The sequence below is a fragment of the Diabrotica virgifera genome, chromosome 2 (genome assembly GCF_917563875.1).
Source record: "Diabrotica virgifera virgifera chromosome 2, PGI_DIABVI_V3a".
In the NCBI taxonomy this organism is placed as follows: domain Eukaryota; kingdom Metazoa; phylum Arthropoda; class Insecta; order Coleoptera; family Chrysomelidae; genus Diabrotica; species Diabrotica virgifera.
Window position 1 is genome coordinate 12,374,218 of NC_065444.1, and position 13,957 is coordinate 12,388,174.

Here is a 13,957-nt window from a genome sequence, read left to right on the forward strand (position 1 = left end):
TGGCCTAGATATTCCAGTTTTTTCGTTAGTATTGTTTTTATGACTTCGCATTCTTTCCCCATCTTCAGCAAAACATCTTGATTTGTTACTCTTTCTGTCTATGGTATTTTTCACATTCTCCTCTAACACCACATCTCGAATGACTCAATTTTTTTGATGTTTGTCTTTTTCAGTGTCCAAGCTTCCATGCCGTACAGCAGAACGGAGAAAACAGCACCTTAACATTCTTGTTCTTAAGTTTATATTTATGTCCCGGCTGCATAGGAACTTTTTCATTTTGACAAACGATTGTTTCGCTATCTCTATTCGCCTCTTGATTTCTCTTGTCTGGTCATTAGTATCAGTGAAGCAAACCCCTAAATATTTGTAGGACGTAACTCTTTCAACTGGCTGATTATTTATGGTTAAATTCACATTAGTGTATCATGATTCTAACTTCTTCTTCGTTAGATATGGTTAAATTCACATTGGTGTATCATGATTCTAACATGAAACTTCTTCGTTACAATCATGAATTTAGTCTTTTTGATGTTCAGTTTTAGAACATACTTATTGGTATGAGTGTTTATGTTTTCCATCAAATAATGTAAATTTGCTAGGTTATCTGTTACTATTTGCGTGTCATCAACGTATCGTATATTGTTAATTAAGTCTCCGTTAATGTTCATACCAATGTTTTGCTCTAGGAGTGCTTCCTGACATATTGTTTCGCTATATATATTGAATAGTAGTGGAGAAAGCACACAACCCTGACGCACACCTCGACGAATCTCAATTTCTTCGGTTAACTCATTATCAACCTTGATTTTTGCTGTTTGTCCCCAGTACAATGGGGGACCTCAATGGGGGTCTCCAGTACAGATATGATGTTAATGTCGCGACTGTCGATGTTTTTGCTTCTTAGGATTTCGTACAGCTTTTGGAAAATTCGATATCGGATGGTAAAATATTATATCCACTGTATTTTTCTTTATGGTGCCGAAGCTTGGACTGTTAATGTTGACTTGATGAGAAAGCTGGAAGCTTTTGAGATGTGGCTTTTTAGGAGAATTTTGAAAATACCATAGACCGACCGTATTACAAACGAAATGATGTTGCACAGAATGGGAAGAAACACACAGATAAAGAACCACAATTAAAGAGGAGAAAAATAGCACATTTGGAGCACATACTTAGAAATGATAAGTACGAGTTCTTGCAGCTGATTATGAAAAGTAAAATAAAAGGAAAAGGGGCTCCTGGTAGACTACAAATAACCTTGCTGAAAAACATTCTCAACTGGACCGGGTTAAACACACAGACGCTTATGGAAAGGCAGAGGATAGAGACGAATTTGCAATGGTTATAGCCAACCTTCATTATTGGACTTGGCACTAGACGAAGAAGAAGACGCTAAAGAGACTTAAGTTATATTACGAGGAAAACGAAAAAAATCTTTTTAACTTAAGTTATACTAGATCACAATGAAACCAAAGGTGGAGTGCACACTGTAGGCAAGATGTGATCTTGCCTACTGATAAATATTGGACGCATAAATGCCCAAATCTTATATAAATTGGACTGTCCAGCCGTGGCTCCTAATTAATTTGGTGTTCTAAAACATTTGGCATTGAACCTAAGAAGGAGCATTCTTATCTTCAGATCAGCCCTCAGACCTCAGACATTTAGGTCAAGATATAAGTTCTTTCGTCAAGGTGATGTGGTGGGTGGTTGAACCTACCGAAAAAGAACAAAATAGAAACCCTCTAAAAGACAGTATGTTCCGGCAATGTGCACTAGAGAAGAAGAGATCCTCAGTTTCAATGAAGTCAATTATTTACATGCAAAAACATTCTGTCATTGAAGTGATTAGCAATTATTGTAAGGATAAACATGTTGATTCTGACCAGTCAGATCCTTTAAAATATTGTATTTTTAAAAATATTGTATTTCTAAAGCGTTGTACGATTTTATTTTAAACAAAAATAAAAAATATAAGCTTAAATAGCGTAAAATATATTTTTTCTACAACCGTGTTAAAAATTCAATTTATCTACTATATGTCATATTATGTTTAAATCTTTAGTTTGTGAAAACTGTCATTATAGATAGCAGTGCGTGAAGCGTTTAAAGTGTGCGTAAAGTAACAATGTATTTTAAATGGGACTTACTTTTTCGCACTGTTTTTGACACACTTTCATAAAATCAAATATTCTTAACTTTAGCGTTGTCATGGTGATGACATAATGATCAATAAATTACGACAAAAGTTTTGACAGTTTTGTGGTTTGAAAGAAGTTAGAATTTTTAAATGTCAAAGTTCTAAAAATTGTAGAATAGAAATAAATTCCAGTCACAAAGAATTACAGTTTTTTTATTTGTTCATCATAGATAAAATATTTTATGAAACTGTGCGTGAAGTACTTTTTGCGAACTTACGCGATGTCTAGCACTCGCTCCGTTGTCGCTCGTGCTCTAAACATCGCGTGCGTTCGCAAAAAGCATACTTCACGAACTGTTTCATAAATAACTATTTTATCACTCCATAGGAGCGTTAAAAATGCTACTTTAAGGCACTAGTGCTTTAAAATTCTTAAGGCACTGCAGTTAAAAGTGAATTATCAAATTGTGAAACGTCAAAATATTTATATTTCATTTATTAACATTAATATTAATAGTACAACTTGCGCAATTTGAAAAAGGTTGTTTAAAAGTTTTTTTAAATTTAATTTAAACTGTATTATTGCATTTTTAACACGTTTGTAGAAAAAACAAGTTTATGTAACGGTATAATATTTTCGCTAAGAATTTTTAGACATTCCCCTCGAGTGTAGACAACCAGTTCTACCTTTTACGGGTCATAAGTTTTATGGTTTCAGCAATTAACAAGAATATTGTATTTTATAAATTTATAACGTTTGTAGAAAAAATATTGTATGATATACGTGTTAAAAAGTACGTTTTTAAGGCACTCATGTGACAACTTTACATTAGTGCCTTAAAATTGTACTTTTAACACTTATATCATAAATAACTATTTTTTATACTTGTAACAATTTCCTAATATTTATTTATTATAGAAAACTTTATTTAAAAAAGACGTAAAATTTACGAAAAGATCCGGCTCATGTGAAGTTAAAGGGCGAGCCCGATGGAAAGTTAAGATGTTTTTTGATCAAAACCACTATTTGTTTACTTTATTTTTATTTGTGTTTGCTTTATACAATTGTTTCATAAAAATATGTAAAATCTTAAGAGACATTTTCAAGGTGATTTATAAAAATGTGGATCTCTTTGGGAATAAATTATGGATTTGTTAATTTTTTAATATCATCCCAAAAGCTTTGTGGACACCAAGCTTTTGGACAACAGGCCGGATAAAGCTTTGTATTATCTCCATCTACTAATTTACAAGGTGGTAAGGCCTGGATGGTTGCGCAACTAAAAGAAGAAAAATACATAAATAAAAATTAGGGTAAATAATAGAAAATTTCGTTTTATTGCCATAATAATAGCATATTGTTTATTAATTAGTGTTATTATGAATAATGAAAGTTTATATGTTCTAAATATTTGTAGGATTTATTTGTGTATATGGGATGACTCTTTTGGTTAATAACATCCTTGAAACCCTCTTCCAAATTAAGTATATTTCAAAAATTGCAAAAATGTAAATTTTCCAAAAAAAAACAAAATCAGAATTTAGAAAATCAGATACAAAACCTGTTAACTGCGTAAGCGCAAAATATCGGACCAATGCTTTTTTAATGCACCCCTTTTTTTTCGAATCCTGAAAGAACTAATAAATATTTTTGAAAAATTTAAACCCAGAATGAAAGATTACATTATTACCGAGGACCCAAAGTCCCTTAGAATAAACAAAAAGTTTCTTTTTAATGAGATATTTGAAATTAAAATCACACTCAATTGTTCTTTTTCACCCCTGTAACTTATTAAAATAAATAATATATATATATATATATATATATATATATATATATATATATATATATATATATATATATATTGTATTTGCGTCCCTCGTGGCTTCTGTATAGTTTTGACTCTTCGTGACTTCCGATCAATATACAGCGTGTATATTAACAAGAATAATTTCATACAGTTAGCGCTCGCTTTGGCATCCGTTATACTGGCAACAACGTACTTATAATATCAAGTAAAATATTTAACCTTGGTCGTGTTTAAGTGCAAATTTAGTTGTAGAACCCAGACAAATTCTATTTATAACTTTTGCCAATTAGGTGGTTTTGCTCGGATATACGATAAGAATTTGCTGTAAATTGTTTGTTTTCGTTTTTTTATACTCTTAAATCAGGTTAGAAAAACTTATTTCTTGGGTGTAGTTATGAATGATGTATTTTCTTAACTTTTAGATTTTCTATTTTATTTCGATGGAAGAAGATTAAGGATTTCGGAAGATTTCGATGGAATAAGTTATATTGTAATATACTTAACAATACCACTATATACCCTTGACAAATTTTTATTTTTTAAAGTTAATAATTGGTTGATGAGCCTTTCGATAAGTTAGGCTAGGTATATTATTAAATTTTATTTTGATAATAATCGGTACTGTTTCTTTCTCTCTCTCTCTCTCTCTCTCTCTCTCTCTCTCTCTCTCTCTCTCTCTCTCTCTCTCTCTCTCTCTCTTCCTGTAATCCCTTCCCAGCGCATCCTTATCTGTTTTATTCTTTCGAAATTTGCTATTCAAGTATTTTCCATTGCTCTCTGTTTCTCGCTCTCTGTTTGACTTCTCTCCATCTCAGGCCAATTCTTTCATGATCTCTTATTAAAGTTCTTCTCCAGCTATTATCAGGTCTTCCTCTTTTTCTTCTTTCTTCTGGTTGGTATTCGAGTGCTTGTTTGGTTATATTATTTCGATCCTTCCTCAGAGTCCGTGTAATTCATTTCCATTTCCTATTTTTAATCGTGACTGTTATTTTCTCTTGTTTTGTTCTTCTCCGTAGATCTATGTTTTTTATTTTATCTGGCCAGTATATTTTTAGGATTTTCCTCAACGATTTATTTATAAAGGTTTTTAATTTTTTGCTAGTTGTTTCTTCCTGTCTCTTCCTGTAAATATTTTGATTTTGGTTAATTCTGATATATCGCGTGTGTTCAAGATTTTCCTTAATGCATTATGAATATATAATGAGTGCATATTGTGCCTTTACTATCCTTTTTTCTACATCTGATCTACTAGCGCCTTTTTTTCCATGGTTGATCCCAGATAATATGTAAAGTTATCTACCTCCTGTATTTGTCTTTCTTGTATTTTAATTTTAGTTTCTTGGTTGCTGTTTTTTAAGTTTTGTTTTTTTTTGTCTTTATCTTCAGGCCCATTACCCTGGAGTATTTTGCAAGCTTCTTTTGCTTATGGCTGCTATGTTCGGTTAGGGGAAAAATGTCATCTGGGAACTACAAATCCTCCAACTAGTCATGCAATTTCAATCTAATACCTGTTTTATTATTGCTTACTTTCTGCATGATCCAGTCCGTTATTATTAGAAATAATGTCGGGGATAGCACACATCCTTGCTTAACTCCACTTTGTATAACTACATCTACTACCATTTTTCCCGCATGTTCTAGTCTGGCTGTATATTTCTTGTCAAATAGTCTGATTAAGTTGATGTATTTTATCGGTAGTCCATATAGTTTTAGAATCTTCCACATTTGTTCTCTGTTTATACTATCGAATGCCTTTTCAAAGTCAAAGTCAAAGTAAACATTATGTTTATATTTTTTGCCATTCACTAGCTTGTTCCAAGATAATTATAGAGTACAGGAGATACAGCGGTACAGGTACAAGATACAGAGGTGCTGATAGAGTACAAATGTGGTCGATAGTGGAGCGTTTTGCGCGAAAGCTTTCTTGGTTGCTTCTTAGTCTTAGTTTCTTGTCTATTTCTGGCTTCAGTCTATTCAATATGATATTTGACATTATTTTGAATGTGGCACTTAGCAGTGTTATTGATCGCCAATTCTCGCATTTATTTAAATCGCCCTTTTTTGGTGTCTTAATGGTTACACCCTCGTTCCATTTCTGTGGGAGCTCCTGGTCGGCCCATATCTTGAGTTTGTGTAACATTTCTACTAATTTGTTTGCGCCCGCCTTTATTAAATTTATCGGTAGGTTGTCGCTTTCAGCGGCTTTGCCATTTTTTTAGTTTATTCAGTGTGTTTTGTATTTCTTCTTTCGTAATTTCAATTGTTCTAATGTTTATTTCCTGTATTACGTTATCTTCGTCTATATCTGGTGTTTGGAGTATATTTCCTCGCAGTGTTGTTTTCATCTTTGTATTATTTTATGTTCTGATTTAATTATATTTCCTTGTTTATCTTTGATTTGTTTATTACTGTTTAGTGTTTTCCCTGTCAAATTTCGGATGATATTGTACTGTATCTTCAGGTCGTTTTCTTGCGCAGCTTTTTCTGACATTTTTACCATATCATATACATAGTATCTTTTGTCTTTCCTGGCTTGCTTTTTAACCGCTATATTTTTTCTTTGTATTTCCTTTCTACTGCTTTTTCCTTATTCGGTTGCTTCTTTTTGTAACATTTTTTTTAAGTTTCTTTCTTTCTTCTCTTAGTTGCAATAGTCCAGAAAAATAAGGTTTTTGTCGGGACACTTGACCAGCCAGGTTGCAAATGGGTTTTTTGGAGTTATACCTATTACATTATAAATACAACAATGCCCGTCACAGTTCGGACGAGAATTTTAGTAATTAACAAATAAGGGTCAAATATGACAGTTTTTCGTTTAAATCGCTACAGGTAAAAATAAGGTAATTAAATATCTTATTTAGATTATTCACCTTTTAGTAGATATGCAAGGGTTTAAAATTTTTTAAATTTTCATCCGATTATTTGTTACTTCGGAAATTGCAAAATAAAACTAAATTTCGAAAATAAAAAAATTGTTATAACTTATAAAAAAATTGTTATAAAAATGAAATTAAGACTTTGATATTGCATGAAATGTTGAGTCAAACAGTCCATAATGCACAATAAATTTGAAGACGATTTGTCAATTAGTTTAAATTTTATTCGATTTGTTTATCACAAAGAGCTTTTTTTGCAATGTTATTGTTCAGAAAATTATAATAATACAGCAATTCTGTGGAAACCACAGGAAAGAAGAATACTTATATTTTTAACTTATTTAAAAAATCAATAAGAAGCCATTTTTAGCATTCTGAAAACATTTTACGAAAGTAGAATCATTTTTGGCTTCTAAACAATTTTAATAACCATATTAACATATTAGTCCTGTCGCCAGGGGGGTACAACGGCCTCGTTAATTCAGATGGACTTACTCAAGTTTTTTTTATGTATTTTGACCCGTAGAACACGAATTTTTTGGGTAACAGTTGATCCGGATGTCGATAAGATTGTTATAGACCAAGAACTTGAGGAATCAAATAACAGCGATTTTTGGCAAAACAAAACAATATTTTGTATTTTTTGGGCAATTTTAAGTAAAAAATATTTCTACAAGTTTTTTCGTAGGATGCACAGTTTTCGAGATAAACACGGTTGAACTTTAAAAAAATCGAAAAATTGCAATTTTTGAACCCGAATAACTTTTGATTAAAAAATAAAATAGCAAGTCTGCTTACCGCATTTGAAAGTTTAAGTCAAATTATATCGGTTTTGATTATTTGCATTGGTAAAAATTTATTTTTTTATTGTTTAACAAAGCTATAAACACGTAGGGTTTCCCGTGCTTTTACATGCGTTTTAACGCATGTAACGTAGAAATAGTCTTGATTGCACTAGTACCTATTCTACCTACTCGTTCGATTTTAAATGAGAAATCATAGAAACATCACTCACGCACTAGTTGTTTGTAGCTTTGTTTAACAATAACACAATAAATTTTTAGCAATGCAAATAATCAAAACCGACATAATTTGACTTGAACTTTCAAAGGCGCTAAGCAGAATTGCTATTTTATTTTTTAATCAAAAGTTATTCGGGTTTAAAAATTGCAGTTTTTCGATTTTTTGAAAGTTCAACCGCGTTTATCTCGAAAACTGTGCATCCTACTAAATAACTTGTAGAAATATTTTTTGCTTAAAATGACCCAAAAAATACAAAATATTGTTTTGTTTTGCCAAAAATCGCTGTTATTTGATTCCTCAAGTTCTTGGTCTATAACAATCTTATCGACATCCGGATCAACTGTTACCCAAAAAATTCGTGTTCTATGGGTCAAAATACATAAAAAAAACTTGGGTAAGTCCATCTGAATTAACGAGGCCGTTGTACCCCCCCTGGCGACAGGACTATATTGACTAAATCTGCGTTGGGATTTGAAAAGCTGATATTTTTACACGAATTTTAAAAAAAAAACTTTTCGCCTAGGTTAATTACAAGCAAAGTTAGCCACTTTTATTACTTATTTAATTCACAGTTACTTCTATGTACATAAAATTCTCCTGTAACAGTGTTAGTTATCATATTCTTCCGAAACGGCTTGACCGATTTTTATGAAATTTTACACGTATATTCTGTAGGACTGAAAATAGGTGGTAATCTATTATTTACACCCATACGTTATAAGGGGGGTTGCCCCCTGCCACTTTTTTATTGTTTTGGAGAAAATTGTCTACCTTCATTTTATATTATGTACCATTAAAAATATATACAACCCTTAATTTTCACCTTTCTACCACCAACCCCTATTTTTTAATAGTTATCTATTTATTTACATCTATAAAATTCTCCTGTCGTAATGTTAGTTGCCATAATCCTCCGATACCGCTTGAACGATTTTTATGAAATTATATATGTATACATATACTTGTATATGTATACATAACATTTTGTATTGTTAGGTGGGTATATGTGTACATAACATACTCTACAAAACTACAGGTATATATAAATTAAAAAAATAATGATCAAAGTCCATCAACAAACTCCGGAGATATTAAGCGCAACATATCTTTGAAAAGTTAATTTCATTTTTTGAGTGCACGGATTTTAATAATTCCGCTCCACAGACCACGAGTCGATTTCGTTAGGACGTCATTTTTAAAGTTATATTAACAACTCTGTTCAAGTTTACTCAAACTTTTACACATAAACTATATACATACCTTGAACTTTAAAATAGCGCTAGTTAGGTTTCTTAATTGTTATAAAGAAACTAGCTGTGAATTAAATAAAAAAAAGTGCCTAACTTTGACCGTAATTAATCAAGGTAAAAGTTTTTTTTAACATTTATGTAAAAGTACACATCGAAAACAAAGTGATAACTACAGGGGTAATTTGTGTTACTAAAAGATAAATTTTTCATATCTACAGTATTTTTTGACAAAATGCATATTTTTCGAGGTATTCTCAAAAAACCCTCTAAAAAAGTCGATTTTTTCGTCGAAAAACTGTTACTTTCAAGCGCGAATAACTCGAAAAATATTAGTTTTACGAAGAAAATGTAAAAAACATTTCTTTCTTAGAATTACTTTTTACATCGATTTACATGGTTAAAATGCAATAAAAATTTCCCGTCCCCGAGATGGGGTGGCAACCACCCCAAGCTTTTAGCGTACAGCGGCATGATATAGAAAATGATCCTTGGCCTATTCCCTACGCCCTACCTTCTGTGAAAATTTCAAGTAAATCCATGCTGGACGAAAAAATTGCGAGTCAAAATGCTTCATTTCCTCGACTATAGAAGGAGGAGAAACAATCAGTAAATGTCTTCTTCTTCTTCCTCTTTATAAGCAATTCTGCTTGTTCATTGGCGGATTGATACCTCTATGGAAGGTTGTCGCTCCATCTTTTGCGCGGTCGGCCGATACTTCTTCTGCTGATTGGTGATTTATCTCGTGCTATTTTGACCACACGTGTCTCCCCCATTCTGGTTATATGGTTGTTCCATTCTTTTTTTCTATTTAGTGTCCATTCGTTTATACACTGTACGTTACATTGTCTTCTAATATCTTCGTTCCTCTTTCGATCTCTCAGTGTATTTCCTGTAATTCTTCTCAGTACTCTCATCTCTGCCGTTTCCAGTAGTCTTTGTGTTGTGGCTGTATCGGGTCTTGTTTCTGATGCATATGTCATTATTGGTCTTACACTGGCTTTATAAATTCTTGACTTCATCTCAGTGTTAATATGTCGGTTTCGCCATATAGTGTTATTAAGGCATCCTGCCAATCTATTTGCTTTTTGTACTTGATTTCTCACTTCTTTGTCTAGGTCTCCGTAACTTGACAATGTAATTCCAAGGTATTTTACTTCCATTACTTGTTCCATACTGATACCATTACATTTCATTACCATCAATTTCATTACGACGACCAACGCGAGAAAAAGGACAACGAATTTATGGAAAAAGAAAAATATACTTCGCATCGGTACTTGGAATGTAAAGTCTCTAAACACAAGAGAGCAGGAAATCACAAAAGAGCTTGTAGAAAAAAATATACACATATGTGCACTACAAGAGAAAAAGAAAAAAGGAAAGGGTCAAATTATGCTGGATGACTATCTGATGATTTACAGTGGTGTTGCAAAGGATACAAGAGCCAAGGAAGGAGTCGCACTGCTAGTTCACAGAAAATTTGTACACCAAGTACAAGAGTGCCGATATATCTCCGAAAGAATAGTTAGTGTAAAAGTCAAACTGGATGTCAAGCCTCTGAACGTGATAGCGATCTATGCACCTGAGAACAACAGGGATGCCACCATAAGAGAAAACTTCTATGAACACCTTCAGACTGTAATAAACGAGATCCCAAATGATGAATATATAATCATTATGGGTGACTTTAATGCCCGTGTTGGCAATGACACAGTTCCGGGAATAAAACAACGATATAATGAAAATATCAGAAATGAAAACGGAGACCTTCTGACGGACCTCTGCAGCATAAATGAAATACGAATTAACAATACATTTTTCCCTCACAAAGAATAATACAAATACACTTTTGAAAACACTAGAGGACAAAGATCTATGATAGACTATATTCTGTCGAATAGAGAGTTACACCCGTCTCTAATCTTGGATGTAAGAGCACTAACATCAGCAGAAATAGGAAGCGATCATAAATTGGTATTGTGCAAAATCAGAATGAAAACACATCTATGTGATAACAAAACAGCAGAATACACCACCAAGATTAAAGTCGAAAGCTTACAGGACGACTCCACCAGATACCTATTCCAAAAAAGACTAACGGAAAAAAGCAGCAACATGTATATCACAGAAAGTGACGGAGTCGAAGAAAGCTGGGCAAAAATTAAGTCTAATATCTTAGCCTCAGCCAAGGAAGTTCTTGGTGAAAGAAACATTAATAAAAATAAATCGCTTCCAAGACGAAGAACTCCATGGTTTTGTACAGAAGTGAAGGAAAAATGTAAAGAGAAGAAAAAAGCCTACCTAAAATACATGTCAACTAAAACACAAGAGGCATACGATAATTATAAGACCATAAGAAACGAAACACATCAGTAAATGTAACGAATATAAATACCTGGGTATGAATATGAAAATCACGAATGATGGAACACTAGACGGAGCCGTTAAAGAACGAAACACTCAGGGCAGGAAAGCAATTAGGCTCCTAAACTCAGTACTCTGGGACAAGCAGGTAAACAACCAAAACAAGAAAAAGATCTATAACGCCGTAGTGAAAAGCATTATAACATATAGCTGCGAAGTATGGCATATGAAGGAAAAATCAAAACGAATGTTAGAGGTCACCGAAATGGATTTCTGGAGAAGGGCTGCAGGAAGATCAAGAAGAGAACATGTCACCAATGAACGGATACGAGAAATAATGAAGGTCACACATACAATAAATGACGAAACCAACGAAATACAACTACGATGGTTTGGTCACGTATAAAGAATGCATGAAGACAGAATCCCAAAACAAGGGCAAAAATGGAAACTGCAAGATAGAAGAAGATGAGGTAGACCGAGGAAAAGTTGGCAGGCAGGAATAAACAAAGCCATGGATGAAAGAGGTCTGCAAGTAGATCAATGTACGGACAGAGAGGAATGGCGAACGGGTATCGGAAGACGAAGAACGTTATAAACCGATAATATAATAATAATGTAAAAGTACCAGCTTTTTAAATCCTAAAGTCTAGGGATGGCGCTTGTTGAACAAAAACCCGGTTTTTGGTTATACCGGTTTTTTTAACTTACGGTTTAACCTGGCGGTTATAACCGGTCAAAAAATCGGTTGTTCCAAAAACAGGTTTTCGGTTTTTTTTAATCAAAAGCAAATACTCAATAAGTTATAATGTTACATTTATATTGCACTTTAGTTTGCTCAATTTTCCTCCCGAAAAATTCCCCAACCAATTCAACCTATAAAAATTTTCCCAGGCGCTTTTAAGTTACCCTAAAAATGGGCCAGAGTACCCCAATCTCTGATTCGTCGCTCGTTGTAGACGGCGTCGGCGTATATTGCGTTGTCAATAATTGGGATATTCCCAAAAGTGATGATCCTATCGATCTATCAAAATGTCCCTTGGATCTATCAAGTTTTAAAAAATGTCCAAATGACTTATAGGTATTTTACAAAATAAATTCGATAAACCAATTCAGTATTTACTTCTCTATTGCCATCAAAAAATTTCAGTAGGTAATATTTTTTAATACGTTTGTATAATACCTACCATTTATTTCGTAAGAATTATTTATTGTTTAAAAATTACATAATGGAGATTCCTAATCGTATTTCGGTATTCACATTATACAAGAGTCTCAAGTCTCAAGTACTTAAGTATAAACAATTTTTTAGCTGATGATGGTTGGAATATCGATTTCAAGCAGATCACATACTTTTATGTAAATATTATCATCACATGCACCATTTCACCAGTCTTTGAAATATTTATTAATCTAAATAACTATTCTCAAAATTGTTTCATAAAAGCTGATGTGACACTTTCGTCCAGTTCTCTATTAGTAAATAAAAGTTGAATTATGGTTGTTTGGGTTAATTACTTCGCATTTATTATTTATAATATTATATGATTAAGATCGAAAATATATAGAAATTTCTTCATTTTTCTCTAAATTAATTTTTTTCCACAGGCAACTTATTCGGTTTTTCAATGGTTATTACTTTAAAAAGAAAAAAACCGGTTATGACCGGGACAAAAAAACAACCGGTAAAACCGGTTGTTTCGAATTAAAAAAACTGGGTTTAGGTTATAACCGGTAGGTTTTTTCCATCCCTTAGTCCTTAGTCGATTAATTTAGTTTGCAGTCAATACTAACAAAGTTATTCAAATTGTTTATAAGCCAAAAATGACTCTACTTTACTAAAATATTTTCGGAATGATAAAAATGAGTTTTTATTATTTTTTTAAAAACTTTGAAAACATAAGTATTCTTCTTTCATGTAGTTTCCACAAAATTGCTGTATCATTATTATTTTATGAAGAAAAGCATGCTTTATCATTGCAAAGAAAAGGATTTTTTATTAAACAAATTGAATAAAATGTAAACTAATTGACGAATCACCTTGAAATTTTTTGTTATATCTGGACTGAACATGGACTGTTTGACCCAATTTTTCATGTAATATCAGTCTTAAGTTTATTTTTGCAAAAGTTTATTTTTGCAACTTCCGAAGCAACAAATAACCGTACCAAAATTCAAAAACTGCCATTTTAAACCTTTGATCATCTACTAAAAATGAATACTCTATCTGATATAAGATATTTAATTACTTATTTTTACCTGTAGCGACTTAAACGAAAAGACTGTAATTTTCAGGGCCGTGCCGTTCTATGATTCGGTGAGGCAGCCGCATCAGGCGGCATCACAAGGGGGCGGCATAATCAGTAAAATCTAATATCTTCTTCTTCTTCAAGTGCCGTCTCCTAATCGGAGGTTGGATATCATCATCACTATCTTTAATCTATCCACCTCTGCTCTAAAGAGTTCTATAGAACTGCATCTAAACCAGTCCCT

General features: G+C 32.6%; 2 protein-coding genes across 3 annotated transcripts in view; both read right to left on the bottom strand.

Moving 5' to 3' along the window:
- The window catches only part of LOC114333350 (uncharacterized), a 941,557-nt gene that overhangs the window by 133,267 nt on the left and 794,333 nt on the right, over positions 1-13,957 (bottom strand). The window lies entirely within an intron of this gene.
- LOC126879973 (venom peptide MmKTx1-like) overlaps positions 3,167-13,957 on the bottom strand; it is a 29,801-nt gene continuing 19,010 nt past the window's right edge. For both annotated transcript variants that reach the window (XM_050643402.1, XM_050643401.1), the window contains exon 3: positions 3,167-3,420. In XM_050643402.1, the coding sequence (XP_050499359.1) occupies positions 3,285-3,420 (136 nt within the window). In that variant the 3' untranslated portion in view covers positions 3,167-3,284. The remainder of the gene's footprint in view (positions 3,421-13,957) is intronic.